This window comes from Eublepharis macularius, chromosome 11 (genome assembly GCF_028583425.1).
Source record: "Eublepharis macularius isolate TG4126 chromosome 11, MPM_Emac_v1.0, whole genome shotgun sequence".
NCBI classification, from domain to species: Eukaryota; Metazoa; Chordata; class Lepidosauria; order Squamata; family Eublepharidae; genus Eublepharis; species Eublepharis macularius.
In genome coordinates, this window is record NC_072800.1 from 67,052,760 (window position 1) to 67,077,112 (window position 24,353).

The 24,353-nt window shown below is 43.3% G+C and overlaps 1 protein-coding gene across 2 annotated transcripts in view; it reads left to right on the forward strand.

Moving 5' to 3' along the window:
- Positions 1–24,353, forward strand: part of MALRD1 (MAM and LDL receptor class A domain containing 1) — a 349,934-nt gene that overhangs the window by 87,262 nt on the left and 238,319 nt on the right. For both annotated transcript variants that reach the window (XM_054992174.1, XM_054992175.1), the window contains exons 15-17: positions 6,606–6,693; positions 10,909–11,085; positions 20,845–21,019. In XM_054992174.1, coding sequence (XP_054848149.1) covers positions 6,606–6,693; positions 10,909–11,085; positions 20,845–21,019 — 440 coding nt within the window. The remainder of the gene's footprint in view (positions 1–6,605; positions 6,694–10,908; positions 11,086–20,844; positions 21,020–24,353) is intronic.

Genomic DNA, 24,353 nt, shown 5'->3' on the forward strand with positions numbered 1-24,353 from the left:
TCATAAATATGAGTAATTGAAGATCTTCCTCCGTTTGTCCTTGAGGGGGGAGAGGTGATGAATAACTAAGAACGGGAATAGTAAATTGCATGCATTAAGATACAGGGATGGAATGATTCATGATCACAAACATTTCCATTCCTGAATATCAGCAGCCTTTGTCTACTGAATTGATCAGCATTATTTAGTGTTGCCATATTGAAATGTCATGTCTGCAGAAGGTTATTTTATACAAGCTGGGAACCTCCGGAACTCACAGGGGAGGCAAATCCTACCCTCCACACTGCCCCCAGCTCTGTCTTCCCTGCACCATTAATTTTCACCCTCTCTTAATAGTGTTTTTTTTCCTATGGTTGCCAACCTCTTAGAATTCTGGCTGAAAGACTACAGAGATCAGTTGTCCTGGAGAAAAATGCCAATTTTGGGAGGGTGGACTCTATAACATTATATCCTTCTAAGGACCACCAGACTCCACCAAATCTCCAAGAATTTCCCAACCCAGAGTCCTTTCTCTCCCAACCCCGCAGTCTTAGTTTTTTCTCCTCATCCCAGTTTTTACTCTTCCTCTTTTTTCACAGTCTCCCTTATACAGTCTCCCTTTCTCTCCCTTATACACCACTAAGGTCCTTCGTAGGTTTCACAGGTTCCCACTGTTGGCAGGCAAACTTCCACCAATCACAGGTGATTGGCAGGAGATGGGAAACTACCCAACGATTGCCCACCACTGTCATACAACCCAAGTAAATAGAAGGCACATGTGCTCCTGGCCAGAGTGGTGACATCAGTTCTGAAAGTGATGTCATCACATTGACCATGGAAGTGCTGCAGCACTTCACACAAGGGCTGATTTCAGCCGCAAACAGGCTTAAAGAATCTGCCCTGAACAAAATGCAGGGGCACACCTGTGGCAAGTGCAATGCCATCACTTCTAGATAAAACTTGCTAGTCTCCCAATGAGGGCTGGGGATCCCCGTCCCCAACCTCCACCCTATGCCACCTCTCACCTGGCTGGTGGGGCATGAAGTATGCTCCCACATGCTCCGGAGCACCCCTGCACATGCTTGTGTCATGCTGAAAATGGCGTCGTACCTGGCAAAACATTAGGGGTGCTCTGGAGTGTGTGTACAAGCATCTGACAAAGAGAACTGTGGTTCTTGAAAGCTTATGCTACAGTAAAGTTGGTTAGTCTTAAAGGTGCTACTGGAATCTTTTCTATTTTGAACAAGATAAGTTACCCCCCACACTCCTATCTCCCGATTTGGCCCCCAGGGACTTGGCAACCCTACTTCTGGAAGAGATGTCATCACACTCTGGCTGGGAGAGTGAGTACACATGTACACACTGTACATGTGAAAAGATTGAAGGCCAGTAAGTACCGCCCTCCTCCCACTGGTTGCCAGAGATACCTGGCAACCCTAGTCCCTCCCAAAACTCAACCCAACCCAGATTCCACCCTCCCCAGGTTCTACCCCTAAAATCTCCAGGAATTTCCCAACCCAGAGCTGGTGACCCTATAGTCAGGCAGGAGTTGATCAGGCCCAGTTTCTACTGCCTTGGTTACTAGACAACACCACAGTGCTAGACAGTCCCACAGCTCTCCTTTTCCTTTTTTCTTCTCACTTTCACACCTACCAGCTTTCCCTCCTTCCTTCCCCTGGCAGCCTCTACCTCGGAAAACTATGGCCCAGTTGGGCAGTACCTGCTGCCAGGCTGGGCTCAGTTGCCCAGTGGGGACTTGCAAGGGGCATCTGTAAAGATCTGCCAAGTAACTCTCAATAGGTCTTCATTGTGAGCTGTTAAAGTATCTTTATTGATAAGCCACTAGTATCATGATCTTACTCTATCTTCCAGGAATAATGGTTACATGTAAACACCGAGCAGATATAGATTCTAAAAGCATGAGCGACTTCTAAGCTCCCCCGCCCAAGTCTAACATCATCTAGCATTAGTGAGAAAGCAGCTAGGCGGGAAAACAGCAGGCAGGATGGATTGGGGTGTTCAAGGTCATGCCAGTGTCTCTTCCCAGAATAAAGAGAACAGTTTCTGGTGTAGTTCAAAGGAGTGTACAGATAACAGCGAGAACAAACACTTCCTCTGCATAGTTTCCCATCGCAGGTCTGGGAGGCAAGGCTAGCAACATCTGCAGTTCAAGTGAAATACACTTTCAGCATTTAACCATAATATAAAGCATAAGAAGTATCAGACCACAATCACCACAGTAGTACTGAGTGTGGGCATGACAGGTAATTACAAGCACCTGACAGCACCTTGCTTTCCCCAGTAGGTTACAAAGGCAATGAACTGCAGGGTTAAGAAGACCATTATGGTAGTGGGTACAATAGTTCAAGTGATTTCCAATAACTCTTTTATTAACAGGAACATCACCACTCAAAGCACAAACATCAAAACAGCAGTTATAGAACACTCAACTCCAGAAACATGCCCACACTTAAACTCAACCAATAGCAAACACCCGGTATCCAGAAACCCTATTTGCTAGTTCATTAGTCTGTAGGGGAATCCTGATTGGCTGGCTCAACAACACAGCCAATTGGAACGCAGCTGTATGGAACCTTGCTACGAATGCCTTTTTGCTTGAAGCTCCCAGTACACTACAATTTCTATGGAGAGCTAAAATGTATGCAAGATAAGCACTGTAATTGTGTCTTAACTTTGTATTCATTATGGATGTGAGCCGCCTTGAGCTTGTTCATGGGGAGGACAGGAGGATATAAATTTGATAAAATAAATGAATAAATAAAATAATTCAAATTAAAAAATTAAATTAATTCAAACCTCTGCCCGCCATAAGTAGCTGTCATTAAAGAAAAGACTGGTGATTTCCCCCCCCAACAAATTTATAATTTATGGTTTCCAGCCTTCAGGTGACACCTGGAATTCTCCTGAAATTGCAACTAGGCTTGCGACACATGAGGATGGGGAGAGGGCAGGGCCATCAAATGCCAGCATGATATCACTTCTCAGGCAAACCTGGAAGTGACATCACACCTCTCTCAGAATCACCAGTGAAATCCTAGAGCTTCTGGTGATTCCTGGAGAGGTGACCATCACCAGGCAACAGTTAATTTTTCCCCTCCCTCTGGCTCTCAGAATTCCAATGGGCAATGGGAGCCAGGGGTGGGGGATCCACCATCCCCAGCAAGCACTTAATTTCAATCGATCTTCCAACTACAGAGACCAGTTCCCCTGCAGAAAATGGCAGCTTTTGAGGGTACACTCTATGGCATCATATCCACGCTGAGCTCCCTTCCCTCCCCCTGCCCCAGGAATTTCCCAACCTGGAGTTGGCAGCCCTATTACATCTAACATTTGAGGCAAAGCAACATAGGGAGGAGAGGGCAATGGAGGTGGGGATAAACAAGGTATGCATTCAGTTCAGTTACATGCGCTTAAATACAAGCCTCTATATATGTCCTGCTGTGCAGTCTCTTCTTTCTCTAGTCTCTTAGGATGGATTCTTCTTCCTTTAATGACTTTTCCCCCCCTGTGGGCAAATGTTCTTCATCTACATTGAACTGTGGCTAATTGGGGTTTTATCTGCTCATCAAAAGAAAATTCCTGAACTATAAAAATACACTCACCTTTTTATGCTATGCTGGCAACCTACCTGTTCGGTATTCATTAGTAGAGTTCTGAAAGTGCAAATTTTTTACAGGGATTAATTCATTGTAGGACAAAGGATGGGGTAGCGAATAATGTCCAAACATGCATTCTGAAGGTGGCATTTGATCCCAAGATATTAACCTCCCTTCTTGTCTTCTGTCTCCTAAATGCCAATGATAGAAGAAGCACATCTTCTTATGCAAATGTGTAATAGGATCATTTGGTTTTGAAAATATAGTTTAGATTATAATTTAACTTGTCATATGCCATTTTAATTTTTTTTTATCACACATTAGTTTTGGGAAATATGGATGTATTTCCTGGATTACTGCCACCCCTAATAGTGTATGAAATTGTGATATTGACAGGAAGATGTATCTTTCTCTTCATCCGGTTGTGGAGAGTCATCTGTATGCTTTCTGTGGTGGATGAGAGCCTTGTTATAAGGTGTGTGCATTCTTATAAGAGCCTTCATTCATTTCTACAAAATATATGGCATCTGTATGCAATCTCTACATGAGTGGGACCTACATTCTACATCTGCCATAAAATACAAGCGTGGCCAAAGTAGAGGTTGCATACAGATGCCATGTTCTTCTAGAAAGAGCTCCTTCTGAGATCACTTCTGCTGTGTGGCAGGTATATCACCGTATCTCCTTTCCCCACACTTATGGCAACATTGAAAATCTTTAGTTGCCCACGAAAAACTGGCTTGCCAACTCTGGCTTGGGGAATTCCTGGAAATTTGAGGCATGTACATTTGGTGAGGGAAGGGAGTTTTTTATCCTGCCCTTCTACTGTCACAGGGGCTGTTTTCACACTGTCTATAAATTGCGCAAGACTCATGGAAGGCTGCTGGCTTTCTCGTGCGATTTTTGACGCCATCTGTTTACAAAACGCCACAAACAGTGATTTACGGCATTTGGTAATCGGATGGTGTTAAAAATCGCCGAGTAAGCCGGCAGCCTTCCATGAGTCTGGCGCGATTTATAGACAATGTGAAAACGGCCAGGGTCACTAAGTGGCTAACACATTTAAAACATACAAGTTAAAATCTCATCTTAAAAGCCATTAAAACCAACTTATAAAGGTATCATTAAAAGGATTTTAAACCAGGATTTAAATACATACAAAGATTTTTAACAGTTAAAACAATGAAGATAAAGGAGGGATCACTTAGGGAATGCCAAGCAAAACAAGTCGTCTCCCACTGGCAGAGGATAGCAACAGAAGGGGACAGGTGAATCTGCCTGGGGAAAGAGTTCCAGAATTTTGGTGCCACTACTGAGAAGGCAGTCTCCCAGGTTGCCACTCACCTAATCTCAGAAGGTGGGGGCACCCAAAGCAGGGTCCCCAAAAATGACGTGGTTGAGTAGGTTCATAAGAGAGTTGGTGGTCCTTCAGGTATCTCTGTCTAGGGCAGTGATGCTCTGTATTCTTGGATTTTGCGGGGGCAATCAGTGAGAGGGCTTCTAATGCCCCTTCCCCACTGGCAGACCTCCTGATCACACCTGTTTTTTTGGCCACTGTGTGACACAGAGTGTTGGACTGGAATGATCCAACATGGCTTCTCTTATGTTCTTATGTTGGTCCCAAACCATATAGGGCTTAAATGTTAGAACCAGCATCTTGAATTGTGCCCGGGAACAACTTGGGAGCCAGTGCAGATGAGCCAAGACTGGAGTGATATGTTCCCTGAGATCCACTCTGGTAAACTTCCTGACTGCAGCATTCTGCACCAATTGAAGTTTTTGAGCACTTCTCAAGGGCAACCTCATATAGAGTTCCTTGCAGTAATCTAATCTATATGTAACCAGTGCACGTACCACAGTGGCCAGCTCTTTCCTGCCCAGGAAATGTCACATCTGGCTAACCAGTCAAAGCTGGTAAAAGCCACACCTGGCCACAGCTATCATTTGCTTCAGCAATAGGCTTGGGTCCAAGAGCACCCCCAAACTACAAACCTGTTCTTTCAAGGAGAGTGTAATCCCATCCAGAGTGGGTGACATCTTAAATTTTGGGTCAGACCTTCCACTTACCAGTAGCCTTTCCATCTTGTGGGCATTAAACTTCAGTTTATTAGCCAACATCCAGTCCAAAATTGTCTCCAGGCACTGATTCGGGGTTTCTAATGCCACCCTAGGAGCAGCTGGAAGCACGAGTGTCATCTGAATTCAGGATGGAAATTAGTCTTGCTGTTCCAAGACTATTATGAGAAACATAAAGGCAGAGATATCAGCAACAACAAAGTGTCACAACTGCATGGAAGCTGCTAATCTGTTAGCAACTCTTTGATGGCCAGCATAGCCTTTATACATGTGGCTTGTGCCCGATCAGTAGTTCTTTTCCCATGGAATTCCAGCATTTTACTGAGTCTGTTATAGGAAAGGGCCATGTAATCATCCACCATCCAAATGTCCTCCCAGCAATTCAGGAAGGTGCTTTTAAATAAGTAGCCCTTGCATTTGAGAGAACATTTAAAGGGCCTGAATGATAACATAGGAAGTATATCCTAATATACTGTTTTTAGAGCTATTGCTATAATATCTTAATTTAGGTTCATTTAAAAGGTATTATATTTCAACTACATGTTTTTACTTAAATTATATTTTTATATATCATAATTATATTAAATTATATTTCAACTACATGTTCTTACTTAAATACTTAGTTGTGATCTATAAAATAATGATTACTACTGAATGTGCTAACAATGATGAGCACCAGCTATAGAATCTTACCATAATTCTATATTACAGTGATGTTTTAATGGGCTACATATAGTGCGTAAGTGTCCTTGATGATTAATAGGAGCACCCATGAGAGTTGGTCATGATTAGTTTCTTCCACAAATATAGTCTGTTCTCAAGATTGACGGTCCTATTTAAGAAAAGGTCCAAAGCAGTGTGTTAAATTGATATTCAATATGCAATGAGATATCTCAGTAGTGACAGATGGCAATGTGAACATTATTTCCTTAGATTTTGGTGGAGGGTACCGTTGGGGATGGCTTCACTGGAGACATTGGAATCGATGATTTGTCTTTTATAGACTGTGCACTTTACTATGGTAAGTAGAAAAGTATTTTCTAATTCAAATGCTGTCAAACTGGTATTAGAAATCAACATGTGGATCTCATGCAAATTAGGTGTTGTTCCTTATTCAAGAAAATGAATAGGTGTTAATAACATTTTCAGGTGCATATGCTCTAGAGGTGCAATGGAATCTTACTTCTGCCACTTTTTTCTCTTTCAAAGCTACATGCTAGCTCTGTGGAAGCCAAGGTAGCTAGTAATAAGAAAATCTGCAAACTGGAAGGTCAGTGGGGGCATAGCTAACCAATAGCAGCCACAATTGCTATGGGAGGGATAAGGAGCAGACATGGCAAGGGTGTATTGTTGTGGACAACAGAGAAATAGACTCACAGCAGCAGCAGTCAAAGCTGTTTGAAGGTAAGTAGATAAAGGTAAAATTGCTGTGTTGCTGTGTTGCCTTGTGCCTCTTACCCATACAAATATTTTGATACACAGCTGTTAGGCTTAAAACACTTGCCCAGTTCTGATTCAGAGGTCACCACAGAGAACCTTAAGACCTTTAAAAGTTTCAGTTCGCTTAATCCGATGAGAAAGTATTGACATTAAGAATGAAGGAGGGGGGGAGGAAATCACTAATACTAAATCCTCTTAAAATCGAGATTTCCTGTAAGAGGCTTGCCTGTTAATTTTTAAGAACGCGATAACTTTACAGATGACTTTATACAATTAAGAGGAAAAGCAAATTAAATTCCAGGACAAGATAAATTAAGGATCATCTTTAGCAGTAGATCAGAAGTTGTGTCCAGTATTTAGATACCAACAAATTTTTCCAAGGTACAAACTTCTGTGAGTCAAAGCTCAGTCTCACTTTGTTAGCATTCAAATAAGAATGAACATCCATCTGTCCTTATATCCATGTCAGAAGGTGGGATGGGTGTTACCACGAAAGGCCAGTTGGGATTAGGATGCAGAAGTTCAGTCTATGGACGAACATGGCTGCCCATCAGAAACTAAGGATTATTTTGTTTTATTACTATCCACGGCTACTGACACAGCTAACATGAATCATGGAGAATTCTCAAAGTGTCAGGTAGAACATCCATATCTAGCAATCAGAATGCAGGAGCTTTTCAATGGTATGTGGAAACACATAGATACTAGAGTCTTGTATAGGTACTGGGGGTGTTGAAGACTATGTTATCAACTACTTCAGTATGTCTCATAAGGGAATTCCTGTAATATCATTATAATTTACCAACATCAACGGACCCAGTGTCCCTCCAGGAGTGGTTGGCAGCTCTGCTAACAGCTGTACAGTTGTTTCTGGCATCAGTAGAGCCCAGCTCTCTCCCCCAGCCATTATTGGAATACCAGTGTCCAGTTTCTAATAATAATACATTGAGGAAGAGATATTTTATACTGAATTATCAGGTCCAACCAGAATGTATAGCGGAGAGCCTTGACTTAACTCTGTTTACTTTACTTTGTATTATTTAACACATCCATTTTTTCTTAAAATGTGATTTGTAAGAGCTGGTAGGAGTTTGCAGAGGAGCAGTAATAGAAAGGGGGAATATTTTAGTATGAGCTAGCAAAGAAGGTTTCTTTGCCAACAGTCATGAGTCTATTGAGGCAAGTAGTTATCTAAGAAAAAAGAAGAAATGGAAATTGATCATATAGTTTCAATGAGAAGTGACACATTACTAATATCTGTCTATACCATGAACAGAAGATATTTGCATTATGGTAAATTAGGCATCTAAAAGCAATGTCATTTAGAGGGCATACCTATACAGAGTTACTCCATTCTAAGACCATTGACATATTTAGAGTTAGATTGGAGTAACACTGCATGGAATGACAGTATTAGATGTGAAATAATCTCAGCCAATTATTATTGTTTATTATTTGTTTATAGACCACCTTTTTCACTGAGATCCAACAACAGTTAGGATATTCACTGAGCAAAGTACAATAACGAACAACATTTAGGACATTCACAGTGAAATCCTAAGCAGAGTTATTCCAATCTGAGCTTATTGAAATCTGTGAAATAGATACAACAGAGTATGGTAGCAGAAAATTTGAACAAGCATAAAGCCAAGCACAGAGATGAATCTGAAACAAAGCATAACTAATTTACATGGCATGTTGAGCAGCATGGAAACTCTAGTATTCACATTTCTACATCAACAGACAGTACTCAGTATTAAAGAAGGGCACAAACAGCAATACGAACAAAAAAAAAGCCACAAACTGCCCTATCTGCTGTTCGCAAACAAGCTGTTTGTGAGGCCTCATTCTAAACGAACAGATGGTCGTTGGAAGCCTCGGTTCGTTGCTGTTCTTGCTGTTTGTCAAGCCAGACAGTCTGGCACCTGCAATCAATTCCCTTGGGAATTTAGGCAGGGATTGTCTGAACTCCTGCTGTTGCCCTAGAAACCCCAATCTAAGCCCAATTTAACTTGATAGGCAGGTCTTCCTTTCAAGTGTGGAGCTCCAAATTTGTTACAAGGGAGCAAAGAGCAGGGGGGAGGGGGGCTCCAGCTCTGGCTTAGTTTACTGACAGTGGAGAGGGAGAGAGTTGCTGTTGGCATTTTGATAGAGTGCATTGGAGCTTGAATTTTCTTTGTGTGTGGTGAGATAGGGATCTACCCCTTCAAGTTCCAGGCTCTGCCAGGCTCTGGGCCAAGCTAATATTTATTATTGATACCTTTCCTGCTGCCTGCTCAGGTAAGGTTTCTGAGAGTGGTGCGGTAGGGATCTACCCCTTCAAGTTCCAGGGCTGCTGCCAGGCTCTGGGGCCAAGCTATTATTTAGTTTAGTTTAGTTTAGTTTAGTTTAGTTTAGTTTAGTTTAGTTTAGTTTAGTTTAGTTTAGTTTAGTTTAGTTTAGTTTAGTTTAGTTTAGTTGGTATTTAACCTGCCCTCCCCACAAGTGGGCTCAGGACAGGGTACAGCAGTCATAAAATACAATTGCATAACAAATTTTACAATAAAATTCAACAATTAAAATCATATATATACAAAAACCTCTGATGGTTGGTTACACATTCCTGCCCCTAGCATACAAAGAGGAGACAGACAGACAGACGAGCTGTACTCGAATACTGGAGACCGGCTCAATGATGGTCCTGATGCTGGCCTCAATCGTAAGCCTGGTGGAACATCTCCGTCTTGCAGGCCTGCCGAAATGATACAAGATCCTGGCGGGCCTGATTGTCCTCAGACAGAGAGTTCCACCAGGTTGGGGCCAGGATCGAAAAGGCCCTGGCCCTGGTTGAGGCCAAATGAGTCTCCCTAAGGCTAGGGATCACACGTAAGTTCTTACCCGCTGAACAAAGCGCTTTCTGGGGCACATACAGGGAGAGATGGTCCCTCAAGTATGCTGGTCCCAATCCGTTTAGGGCTTTATTGGTACCTTTCCTGGTGTCTGCTCAGGTCAGGTTTCTGGGAGTGGTGCAGTAGGGATCTTGACTTGGATGATGGCTGGAGGAGAGCCTGGTGGCCCCCACAAACAGCCAACCATGAACATGTTTGTGAACAGGGCCATGTTCATGGTTGTTCATGAATCCCTGTTTGTGGGTGGCAATGAACAACGAACATCATATTTGGTTTTTTTTTTTGTTCGTGCCCATCTCTACTCAATATCAAAGTCTATAGTCCCTATCCCTACCAAGGCATCTATCTCTGAGCTATTTCTTGTGACACAGCCCTGTAATCTGGGCAGAAACCCCTCCAGAATAATGCAGTTTCACATAATCTGGAAAAAGCCAGGAAAGTGGGAGCTCTACTGAATGCCTTAGGCAGGCCATTCCATAAGTTGGGGGCCACCACAGAAAAAGAATGTGCGTGGACAGCTGTTGATTTTGCTCAAATACAAGGTGGTATTTGCCAAACGCCCTGTCCAGATAAGCAAAGCTGTCGTGGCTAATTTTCAAAGTAATATGTGCTATATTTTTGTTACAATCAGTGTTGAATTCCTAAGGCTTTAGAGTAAGACAGAATTGGCTGATATACAAATATGCATAGTAAGATTTTTTTTTAAAAAAATACATAGGGTCTGAGTCATACAGAGTCTTAGCAATATCACTGTTACTTACCTATGAAAATCTAGATAAAATATTTGTTGGCATAGAGCATTCAGCATAGAACAATTACTGTTTTTTTTTTAAAACCACAGCTCATATTTGAGAAACATGATATTTAAGAAACATACAAGAGTTAATTGCAGCTATTTCCTTTATAAGGAAACTTGACAGCTGATTCCACAACTCCACTGGGAACATCCATTCCTGCAACATTACCTATGAACAACTGTACAGAAGAGGACTTCATCTGCCGAGCCACTGGCCAGTGCATCAAGAAAATTCAGAGGTGTGATTTCCGACCTGATTGTTCGGACAAATCTGATGAGACATTCTGTGGTAAGGAAATGATTTCTTACTGCTGATTCAATTCCATTATATTTAACAACACATACAGGAAGGGGCATTACTGTGGCAGGCCATTAGACAGTCCTATTGTCTCCTTGACTGGCAGCAGATCTCCGAGTTCTGAAGCAGAGTGAGGTCTTTCCTAATACCTATTTCTTGTAATCCTTTACCTGGTGATGTTAGGAATTAAACCTGAGATTTTCGTGTGCAAAGCATGTGCGCAAGTACCAAATTATGGCCTCACCTCAAATTCTTAAGTCTTCCATGGTTCAGATTATTCTTCTAAGGTGACATCTCAATATTAACTTTATATGCATATTACCCACCTCTGCTTTGAATACTTTTAATTGGTTGTCATGGGGCGGGGCGGGGGAACCCTGTGGCATGTTTTTCTCTCAAGCTATATGTTGGGGCTTGGTATTTTTTATTCCCATTTCAACAAATTAGAAGCCGTTTCTGCCAGTGGGTATTTTGTTTCTGTATCCAATTATTAAAGTAAATACATTTCTTCAATATAAGAAACCTAACAATTACTGCTAAGGCTATGAGAATATGGAACGAAAAGAAAGTTCATCATAGCCCAGAGGAGTTGTAAATATCTGACATTAAGATTTCCAGCTTGATTTTTTTATGTAAAATAAATCTGTGAGCGCACTGTATAATTGTTCTTAATTACACAGTACTTGGTAGAACTCATTTAACAGCTCATCATCATAACCAATAGCTTCAGCCTAAAATCTTCAGTCTGCATAGCACATAGTAGAACTCAATGGCCCCATGACAGCTAATAAATTAAATTTGTGCTTGTTTAATAATGATCTGGAATATAATGGTTTTCATAACTTAGGAAGACCACAAACTTTAGAACAGTTTTCAACCAAGTTTAATGGAATGAACAAACTGTGTATGTGTTAAGGACAAAAGTTTTCACATCAATTACCAGACAGAAGTCTTCAGTCAAAAAGATATTCAAGGGTGCCACCAACACTGCTGACAAATAACATCAAAGTTCCAACTAATTTTAGCAGCACTGGGCTTGCGAACAGAATGCTGTTATGCCATAAATTGGGCAAAAGGATGATTCGGTTTCGTTTTCTCCGCCATGTCGGACGCTCCTCTTCGCTGGCTCGAGAGGAAGCGGCCGAGCACCCTGTCCGGGCGGCTGATCTGCGAAGATTAGCCCCCAAAACTCCCAGTGAGGGAGGCTGGGTCCGGGACGCTGCGGGAAGAGCCCCCTGGAATCAATGCGGGGGGTTAATTGCCCGTTTGTCCCTACGGAGGCCGGCGGACGTGTGCGGCGCCTCGAGTGCTGCCGAGCCATGAGAAACGGCAAAGAGCAGAATTAGGCGAGAGCCTACAAGTAAGCGAATTCCTTCTGTTATTACAAGCGTACGTGAAGGAGAGGTGAGATCTGAAGCCAAGAGGGCTCACTCTTCCCCTTTGCTGAGTCTCAAAATTTGGTTGGCGCCCCCCCCCCAAAATGGCAACAAAGAAACAAAGTCCTGCCCTTGGCAAGTCAGTTTCGGCTGCCTTAAAGGGAGAATCGTTGGAGGAAATTGTACGGAGGGCGGTTGGTGAAGCTATAAAACCCTTTGTTGACAAGCTGAATGAAACAGATCAAAGGGTCGGCTTAATTGAGAGCGAAGTGAAAACCATCAAGGAAGCAGCGGGGGGGGCAGAGAAGTCTGCTCGGGAAAGTGCGTCACTCGTGAAGGCTACGAATAAAGAGCTTAAACTGGTGGAGAATCAGTTGATCGGGCTACAAGTGGAACGAACACAGACAATTTTGCGCCTCCAGAATGTGAAAGAGGAGGAAAACGAGGACTTACGGGGTCTTGTCTCGGAACTATTGGCGACACCCGCGAGGGCAACTAAAGAAGAAGTTAAAAGCGCCATTTTGGAAGCCCGTCGGGCTACTTCAAAGTATGCAATGAAGCGTCAGTTGCCGCGCGAGATCATCATCGATTTTTCATCTAAGAGGATCCGGGACACTATCCTATACAATTCATACAATGCGGATTTGGACTTCTTGGGCAACAAAATTAAGATATTGAAAGACGTCCCATTTCTAGTCCGGAAAAGACGTTTTAAGTATAAAAAGTTCGCAGCTCTTCTGAGAGAACGTGGAATAAAGTACAAATGGTTATTTCCGGAAGGAATCTGGTTCACCCATAAAGATCAAGCCTTTAAGATATTATCAGAAGATCAACTAAGGGATTTTGAGGACAGGAACCCAGAATTCCAGTGCACCAAGCAAGACGAAAAGGAGAAGTCTGAGGGGGAGGGGGAGGAAACGAGCAATGCGGCTGCAGTTGCGCAGAGAGAACTCCGTCCGGGACCCAGGAGGGGAAGAAAAATTTAACTTGAAATTAAATTGTAATTTGCATTTAGTAAGGTCAACCACTCCATCAATATAATATAAAGCTTTAACTTTTGAATAATGGCAGTATGAAGGGAAAACAGAAATGTAGTGTTTAGTGTTTAGTGTTTGTAGGGTACCTTCCCCTTTTTTCCACCCCTCCCTCCCTCTCTCTTTTTTCTTTCCTCTTTCCTATCCCTTGTGTTATTGTAGTCTTTTGTAGTTACTGTTTTGTAGGGTATGTATGTATGTAGTAGTTGTATGTTAGATATTGAAAATAAAAAATTACATAAAAAAAAAATTGGGCAAAAGGATGACATTTCTTGTGCTCAGTAGTAGGGGTGTGCATAACAGAAAAAACAAGCTGAAATTCCACACAGAATTCACCGGTTCAGCTTGTTAAAGCGGCTTCTGGAATGCTGACCCAAATCTGGGAAACTAAATTGAAATGACCCTCCCACTAAAAACGTTGTGTGAGGTGGGCTCACCTTACAGGCCAGCAGCTTGTTTTCCTGAACATCATTCACCAATCAGATCCCAAGGGGAAAGGGTCTGTTGGCAGGAAGGAGGGATGAGACCAATGCACATGAACACATCTCTCCCCATCCATTGCTACCCAGGAAATGGCATTTTCTACCTCCCTGCCTATCAGGTCCTTGCAAGGAGAGACTCTATGTTATTAATTAATTCTGTTAACGGGAAGGGTGAATGGGAGTGATGCCATCTCCCCCCTCACTCTGTCGCTACCTGGCAATTGGCATTTTCTCCCTCCCTGCCAATCAAGTCCTGGCAAGAGAAGACCCCTCTCCTCCTGTCTTATCAGCTTTGGAAACATTTGGAAGGGAGACATTAATCATAGGCTGCAATTTGAAAGACACTTCCCTGGGAGTAAGCAGTGCACTATTGAATAACATGGGGCATACATCTGAGTAGACCTGTTTAGGATTGCATCATTAGTCTTTCAGGGGCCTCTCTTTTTCTGAATCGAATGGCAAACCCCTTTCAAAAGCAATCCTGCCAGCTCTCACAGTAGAAGGAAAACATACAGAAAAAACACAGGTCTGTTTGGGCGGGGTGGGGGGAGTTCAGCCAATCATCCTGCCTACCGGCCTGCCTGTACTTGGGTGATGAAGATTTGGAGCGAGAACACCCCATTTTGCAATGGAACATCGAAAGGAAGCATTTGGAGGGAGGTACTAAAACAAAGGAAAAGAAAACCCATTGAAAACAATGGGAGAGGAATGAGGACCCACTGTATATAATGGCAGCCATTGAACGCCAATTGACTGGCATTGGCTCCATTGAAATATATTACAGTACTGAAAAGATGCAATGAAAACATGGAATGAAGTTAGAGAATTGTGCTCTAGGGCTGGAATGACAGTCTCAAGAGTAGAATGACAGTCCCTAGGAACAGCTAAACTGCTCTGGGGCTGGAATGACAAGCCGTTGCAGTAGAATGACGGTCTCAGGCATTGTCATTTCAGCCCCAGGGCAGTTTAGCTGGCTCTGATTAGAGACAATGAGCCTTCAAGCCTCTTCCACCAAGCTTAAGAACTATTCTGAAACCGCTACACTTATCAAAACTCTGCAGCCACCACACTTCTGCACCTATAAATAAATTTATACTTTTGTTTAAGCAAGAAAGATCCCTTTTTTCCGTCACAACTACCCTCAAGCACTGACTGTTCTATCATCTATAACAAGTCTTCCTGTATTATCACTGAAAAACTAAAGCTTTTAGTGGCAGTGAAAACATTTTGAGTGAATCAGGAAGACAGCAATATATAGGTAGCACAACCACAAAAGGGAAGGTGTTCTCAAGGTAAACGCTTGGGTAAAGTAGAGAACACCTGATTCTCTGTGTGCGTGGAAATAAAACAGTGTTGGTAGAGCCCTCCTGAGGTATAATTTCAAGCTAAAGTAAGGAGGAACTGGATTAAAGGTCCAAAGGCAAATGTTTAAAAAGGTTATAAATATAAAAAGGTTAAAAAGCAATAAACAAAACATTACAGATGGCTTTATGAATCTAACAGCACAATGTTTGAGCTTGTGGGGTGAGGATAGGGTCTGTGTAAACTTTCCATGTGAGTGTCAGGCCCTGCCAGTTAGATTCCCAGAATATTTCACTGTAGACACTCCAATCCAGTAAAGTTTCTTTATTAGAGAACCATCAGGATCAATGGATTCAGACTACAGCATTGGCAGAAGTGATGAAGAGGGGGAAAGCAATGTTAGTTATGAGGCAAGGTTCCTGCCCTGGGATAAGGACCGTTAGAATTTAGGTACGCAGGGCAGAGAAGGATGGATGGGGTAGGGGGGAGGGGAAGAGGAGGATGAGCTCATTCCATGTTTCAGGGAGATACGGCTCCAACTGGCATTTTAAGGACACTTTCCCATGCCAGCCGAGAAAGTGAAAGTAGCCACCTGCAAGATAAGCAATTCACAGCTACACAGTTACCCAGCTACACAGATAGTCCTCCACACATTCTCAGAGGCCCAGAATATAACACAGAGTGCAATAGACATACATGGCAGATAAGCAGGGCACATCTGACAGTGGGGATGTAAAAGTAGCTCATGGGTGGCAACAAGTTTCAGAAGAAAACAACACAAGAAGAAATGGCCACTCTTCTTCTGTGCAAGTCTTTCCCATTAAATTGTTTCCCTCCTCTAGAAAATAAGACAAGAAAAATAATCCTTGTAACTGCATATAATGTGTAGTTTCATTGTAGGTGTAGCCCTAAATAGTCTTGCTTATTCTAGATTCTTAATAACCAAATGTTTTGGTTGTCGTCCAAGCTTCTTCTAATTAAATTATTTTATAGTCAGTGTTGGCCAGATAAATGACACGGTTTATTGAAGTTGCTTGAAAGCATATACTGAATGAACTTTAATGGTATGAAATAATCCCTGAAGCAGACTGTGATGTCAAGGATTTCTCCATAAGAGAAAGTGATCAAGCGTCAGCTACACTTTAAAAAAGGCAGCTAAAGAAAAGCTTCACAATGTGTCATTGGTGTCGGGAAGCATTAAAGATATTATCTTGTGCGAAATTAGGCAGATGTGTTGGTTGTAGTTAACTGCCCCAAACAGTATATTTATTTATTGCTGTTTTTTGTGCATTGGCAACATGTCTGCTTAAATTCACATGTCGATGCACTTTTGAAGTTAATTGCTTTCGGGAATGATATAAACTATGGTTAGTCCAGGCAACCAGCAGCTCAGTCCTAAGCAGAGTTATATATTTCCAAGCCAATTGACTTCAATGGACTTAGAAGGATATAACTCTACTTCGTATTCCTCTGCAGGATTCAGCTCACAGACAATCACTTAAACTATAGTTTGCCTTACCAAGTGCTGATTTAATTTCCTTCCATTTGTAGCAATGGAAGGCATGAACAGGATTAAACCAGGATTAAGCTAGCATTTCTGCATTCAGACATCATATGAAATCATTGTTAAGAATAACTGTGGTTAATTAAGGATTAAGGAGTTTGAAGGATCTCCAACTATAGACAACTTAGAACTAAACTACATGAGATGAATTACATGAGGATGCTCAAGTGAAGGGAGACACAATATTAACCAGGAAGCGTAGTTTGAATTTCACCTGTCTCTACTGAGTCTGCAAAGATCACTCCTTAGAGGGTTTGTTAATAATTGACAGGGAGCCAAGCTACAAGTGACGCCTGACACAAGTTGGACACGTGTCAATTTCCCTCAAGTTTTGATGGGAAGTGTAGGTGTCCTGGTCTTGCAGCTTGGCTCTCCATGTAAAAGCCCATTTAATTGAAGTTTAATTGAAGGGAGAACATACAGTTGGGAGGGGAGTACAGGAGTCAGGCACTCGCTGGTAGCCCCCCCTTCCCCTCCGTTGGGTGTGTGTGTGTGGGTTTCAGGGCCCCTCTCCTGCCCCCTCCAAACCAAGGCAGTGTGGCAGCACGCCCCTTACTCCTCCTCCTTCCCTGCACTGTGGCTCCGGGCCCAGCTTAGCCTGGCCAGGGTGGTGTGGTGGTGGGCCAGAGCATCACTGCCTCTTCTGCCCACTCGCTCAGCCCCCACCGGGCAATACGGCTCCAGGCCATGGCCTGGCCTGGCCACTGTGCACACGGGCCCTGCCCAGTCTCCACAGTGTGTCACTGGTTTGGGCCACAGCTTGGTGGCCACCTCGCTCTGCCAGGCTGAGAGACACCCAGAGCACTGCTGGGCCATGGCCTGAAACTGTGTTGCTCTGCGGAGGCTGGGCCAGGGAGGGGGAGGCAACCATGCTCCAGCTCACCCTGTCCACAACAGTATGGCCTGGAGTGGCCCAGCACACTTGCTTGGCCAGGCCGAGCTGAGTCCAGAGCCGTGGTGCAGGGAGGGAAGGGGTGAGCAAGGGGCGAATGGTTTGGCCAACTGCCATGCTGCCCTGGAACAGCCATAAATCACAGAGGGAAACCACACCCACAGGAAACGATTTAGCAATTAATAAATAATTTGTAATTATTTAGTGCAATAAAAAGTGCAGAGTGCTACTAATTCATAAATACTTCCATAAATGGAACAGCCAGGCACACATGCTCGGCCAGGAAGCAGGGAAGGGGAAGTGCTCACCCCACCGGCAATCAGCAGCACCAGGAATGTGGCCCTGGTTCAGGAGGGCCGGAGAGGGGCCCCGAACCCCCCCACACACCCAGTGGAGGGGAAGAGGGGCGCCCGGCAACAGCCTGATGCCTGCACTCCCTCCCAACCACAAGTTTTCCCTTCAATTAAACTTCAATTAAATGGGCTTTTATACAGAGAGCCAAACCAGGACACCTACACTTCCCATCAAAATGTGAAGGAAACTGGCACATGTCCAACTTGTGACAGGCGTCACTTGTAGCTTGGCTCAGAGCCTTCGGGGAGGCCCCTGGTTCCTGTTTTCTGCTGTTGCTGTCACAGCTGATACAATCCTATTTGATTGTGTTTTGCTTCTGTATGAGGTGGACAGCAGATGAGATTCAGGAGAAGAAAGGTTAGCCCCCTTCCATTTAATGAAATACAGCTGTGGGGAGTTGCAAATTTGTTTGGTGTAATGTTGCAGGAGAAGAGTGGCTAATCCTTCCCTGTTTAACCCTTTCTCCCTATTTTTCCTGCTTAAACTAGCAGCCCCCTCAGCTGTGATTGCAGCGTTGGAGGGAAATATATATGTATGACATTCACATATCTTGTGGGGGAAGAGAATGGTCTGGAAATGTTAATTGAGAGAAAATAGCCTGCGGCAAAAAGATTAATCAGTCATTTTGGGGGCATTGCTGTGATCAATTTTGCAGCCTCTTCTGACTGAATGTAGTGATGGATATCCTGGGAGTTAGAAACTACCTCACAGGATTTTTCCTGTCACAACTACCCCACTAAACCAGGGTTCTCAGTAGTAATTTTAAAAGGTTCGAGATGATAACATCTGGGCCTGGATATAACTCCTTCCTCCACATTGATGAGAGATAATGAAGTAAACAGACAGGAACAAGATGGTTTGCTTTTAAAAGTAAACAAAAGCAATGTTTATTCAGAAAGAAAAAATCAACAGAGGTAGAGAATAACAACAACAACAATCAATTTATATACCGCTCTTCATGATAACTTAATGCCCACTCAGAGTGGTTTACAAAGTGTGTTATTATTATCTTCACGACAATCACCCTGTGAGGTAGGTGGGGCTGAGAGAGCTTCAAGAACTATATTCATAATTCACCAGGAATTGTGAGATGATAGGTTTTAGTACATGCTATGGTTGCTAGGCCTCCCACTATGGTCAATTACTTTTGTTGCCCACCACTGCTTGGAGCAGCAGCGGGGGGAAAATAAAACAAAAATGCTGGTGTCACTTCTGGGTACAACCTAGAAGTGGCAGTGGGTAGCTCTACGAATCACTGGAAACTGTATGGTACTTCTACAGATCTTTCATTTTTTTAAAAAAAGGTAAAGGTAGTCCTCTGTGCAAGCACCGAGTCTTTACTGACCCATGGGGGCGTTGCATCATGTTTTCTTGGCAGACTTTTTACGGGGTGGTTTGCCATTGCCTTCCCTAGCCATCTACACTTTACCCCCAGAAAACTGGGTACTCATTTTACTGACCTCAGAAGGATGGAAGGCTGAGTCAACCTTGAGCTGGCTACCTGAACCTGGCATCCTCCAGGATCGAACTCAGGTCATGAGCAGAGCTTCGGGTGCAGTACTGCAGCTTACCACTCTGCACCATGGAGTTCCAGATCTTTCATTTACACTGCTAGATAAAACAACTCTTCTTTCTCCATTCTATTCCCATTTCCAACTTATGGCCACATGAGCAAAATTGTTCTGCCGTCACTCTATGTGACACAAAGTAACTATTAGACTCTAACAGTACAATCAACTGAAGGCTGGTGTGACTTAGTGTTTAGAGTATCAAACTGGGACCTGGGAGAATTGGGTTCAAATCCCCATTCTGCAATGGAAGCTCTCTGGGTGGCCATTGGCCTGTTACAATTTCTTAGGCTAACATACCCTTACAAGGTGGCAGAGAGGGAGAACAATGTGAAATGCTGCTTTGGATCCTGATCAGGGGAAAAAATGGGCTATAATTTTTTTAAAAAAAATTAAATGGTCTTAGACTGGAGATACTCTGGAGACAGAGTTGAACTTTAAGAAAATTACCCGTTAAAAGCTATCTTGCAACACAGAAGTTTAGATTTTGTTCAGTGTTAAAGTGCCTCTGAGTGCATTCATAGATCAAATATTAGTTCCTTATCAATTATGTCCATTCAGTGTTGAGAAAAGTGGGGTATAAATGAGGTAAATAAATAATACAGATAGCTGAAGATGGGTGGCAGACAAAAGGTAGGTTAGTTACTGGATGGGAAGGAGGAAAGGAATAATAATAATAATAGCATTTGGTTTATATACCACCCTTCAGGACAACTTAATGCCCACTCAAAGTGGTTTACAAAGTATGTTATTATAATCCCCACAAAAAAACACCCTGTGAGGTGGGTGGGGCTGAGAGAGCTCCAGAGAGCTGTGATTAGCCCAAAGTCACCCAGCTGGCTTCAAGTGGAGGAGTGGGGAATCAAACCCGGCTCTCCAGATTAGAGTCCCACGCTCCTAACCACTACCCCAAACTGGCAGGTAAAGGCAAAGACATGGGGGTTGCCCAGAAGAGGGAAAAAGGAAATAATGTGGGGAGGGGCATACAAGGGAAAATGAGAGAAGGGGGAAAGCTGAAGCTAGGGGATCAGATAAAGGTAGGTATACAGGTGGGTGGACTTGTCATGTGGTCCCATCTGTGGATATGTAAATCCAGAGATTGCAGCCATGAGCAGACAAGACAGATCTTCCTACAAACTTAAGTATTATTCAATAATCTATTGTTTCCCATTAAACAGCGCCAGATGTTTGTGACTTTGACAGTGGAAACCTATGTGAATGGTATCAGCCTGCTGCCACGGTGGCAACCATATCTTCAGCCCACATTGCTAATATATTCCAATGGGGTCTTGGCAAAGGAGCAAACATTCATCCAGGAGAAGAGAACCACAGGCCACAGGTTGATCATACGACGTGAGTAAAATTTTCAAATATACGTGCTTTTCTTTGGTCTGTTTGTATTCAGTCTCTTGTGACATTTTTCAACAATGAATGCGTGGCCAACTGCTTTGGTCTCTTAGATAACTAAGCCATTGTAAACAGATAACATAACATAGTGGTATCTATTCAATATGCTTTAAATATTTTAGTTAGAGATTATAACAGGAATATGGTGAAGAGACATACATAGAATAAATTTGTAGTATATAGGGATCTCTTTCTTTCCAGTTACAGAGTTTTGATGGTGCACATGTAAAAGGTAACCAGAATTTAGGGACTGCTATTGGATTCCAGAACTGTGTGTGGTCTCTCCTGTGTCCTTTTTTCATGCATGAATCCCCCTACCCTGCTTTGTAAATTCTCATTATCTGTCTGCCAGGATGTGGTATTTATTTGCGGCCATCATCTGTCCAAGGTGATGTGTGACCAAGCACATTTCTCATCTCTCTTTGAGAACCTAGCTTTTTAAACATGGTTTTCTTTTGGTTGTTGGGGGTTTTCCGGGCTGTATTGCCGTGGTCTTGGCATTGTAGTTCCTGACGTTTCGCCAGCAGCTGTGGCTGGCATCTTCAGAGGTGTAGCACCAAAAGACAGAGATCTCTCAGTGTCACAGTGTGGAAAAGATGTAGGTCATTTGTATCTACTCAGGAGGGGTGGGGTTGAGCTGAGTCATTCTGTAAGAGTTTCCCAGGGTGTGGAATGCTAATGGCGGGAGGCTTCACTGTAACCTGAGGAGGTTCTTTTGCATATGGATTGGTGCTTGATGTGCTAATCTTCTCTGCAGGGCTATTGTCGGGTGTGGAGTGTTTTGTTGGCCTGGTGTTTTTCAGAACTGGAGCCCATGCTCTGTTCATTCTTAAGGTTTCTTCTTTCCTGTTGAAGTTTTGCTTATGCTTGTGAATTTCAATGGCTTCCCTGTGCAGTCTGACAAAGTAGTTGGAAGTGTTGTCCAGTATTTTGGTGTCCTGGAATAAGATACTGTGCCCTGTTTGAGTTAGGCTATGTTCAGCCACTGCTGATTTTTCAGGCTGTCCAAGTCTGCAGTGTCTTTCATGTTCTTTTATTCTTGTCTGGATGCTACGCTTTGTGGTCCCGATGTAAACTTGTCCACAGCTGCAGGGTATACGGTATACTCCTGCAGAGGTGAGGGGGTCTCTGCTGTCTTTTGCTGATCGTAGCATCTGTTGTATTTTTCGGGTGGGTCTGAATACTGCTTGAAGGTTATGCTTTTCCATAAGCTTTCCCATCTGATCAGTAATTCCTTTGATATATGGCAAAAACACTTTTCCTGTAGGTGACTGTTTTTCCTTGGTTGTTTGATTCATCCTGGGTTTGATTGCTCTTCGGATTTCATTTCTGGAGTAGCCATTTGCCTGAAGTGCGTGGTTTAGATGATTAATTTCCTCATTGAGAAAGCGCGGCTCACATATCCGTCTTGCACGATCCACTAATGTTTTCATTATGCCTCTTTTCTGTCGGGGGTGGTGATTGGAGTTTTTGTGTAAGTACCGATCAGTGTGAGTTGGTTTCCTGTAGACCTTGTGACCTAACTGAAAGTTTGCTTTGCGGATGACCAAGGTATCCAGGAATGAGAGTTTTCCCTCACTTTCTTTCTCCATTGTGAATTGTATGTTCAGGTGGATGTTGTTGAGATGATTCAAAAACTCCCTCAATTCTTCCTCCCCATGGCTCCAAATGATGAATGTATCATCCACAAACCGGAACCATACACTGGGTTTGTGGGGTGCTGATTCTAGAGCTGTTTTTTCAAAATGTTCCATGTAGAAGTTTGCTATAACTGGGCTGAGTGGGCTCCCCATGGCCACCCCATCCATCTGTTCATAGAATTCGTTGTCCCATTGGAAGTAACTGGTTGTCAGACAATGATGGAATAAGGCTGTTACATCCTCTGGGAAAATCTGATTAATCAGTGCAATAGTGTCTTTTACTGGAACCTTGGTAAACAGGGATACAACATCAAAACTGACAAGTATGTCTTGTGGATTGAGTTTCAGAGAACTGATTTTGTTGATGAAATCTGCTGAATCTTTGATGTAAGACGAGGTTTTCCCGATGTGGTCCTGCAGGAGATCTGCCAGATGTCTAGCTAATTCATATGTCGGTGAACCAATGGCACTCACAATGGGTCGGAGTGGGACTGAATCTTTATGTATTTTGGGGAGTCCATATAGTCTAGGTGGCTGTGCTTCAGTCTTGCATAGTTTTCTGTGCGTGTCGGGATGTAGTGAGGAATTCTTGATCAGTGCATTTGTTAGCCTGGTGATTTTGCAAGTGGGATCTCGTTTTAGTTTTTTGTAGGTGGAGGGGTCCAGGAGTTCCTTAATCTTCTTTTTGTATTCCTCCGTTTTCATGATCACTGTAGCATTGCCTTTATCAGCTGGTAGAATGATGATGTCTGGATCTGCATTGAGGGTCTTGATGGCATTTCTCTCCTTGCGTGTTATATTGCTGGTGGGAAGCTTTGCCTTTCGTAGAATCCTGGCTGTCTCTCCTCTTATTTCCTCAGCTTCCTCTTCAGGTAGATGACGGATGGCAGCTTCTACATTTGCAATGATGTCTTCCACAGGAATTCTGGTGGGGGTGACTGCAAAGTTTCCTCCCTTTGCCAAGATGGAGGTTTCTTCTGGTGAGAGTTGACGGTCTGTCAGATTGATGACAATGCGTGCATTGTCGAGCATTGGGCTTGTCTGTCTTTTTTCCTGTAGTTTGTTAAACTTCTGCTTCTGTCTGGATGTGTGGTTGGTAAACACTTGTTCCATCTTCCTGTAGGTGAGATTATCGACCTTGTCCCAATCCTGACTTCTCATTTTATGGCTGGTGTTGATATGCAAGCAAAATAGCTCCTTGTCTGTGGCAGCAAGTTCTCTGCGGGTAGTGTGGATTCTCTCACGTAAGAGGGCCTGTTCTAGACGGTCATAAATGCGGTTCGCCTGTGTGGTTTTGAAGATTCTTTTAGTTGTGAGAAAAGATGGAATGGTTCTTGTGTCCCTGCAGCGTAGAAGAAAGGTCAAAGAACAGAGTAGATGTGCTTTCTTGTTCCGAAGTGTTTCCAATCTTCGGGTCTGTTGGAATGTTTCCTCCCCGTAGAGGTGTTCGATGTATTGTCGAAGGCTTTCACGGCCGGAGAACGATGGTTGTTGGGGGTTTTCCGGGCTGTATTGCCGTGGTCTTGGCATTGTAGTTCCTGACGTTTCGCCAGCAGCTGTGGCTGGCATCTTCAGAGGTGTAGCACCAAAAGACAGAGATCTCTCAGTGTCACAGTGTGGAAAAGATGTAGGTCATTTGT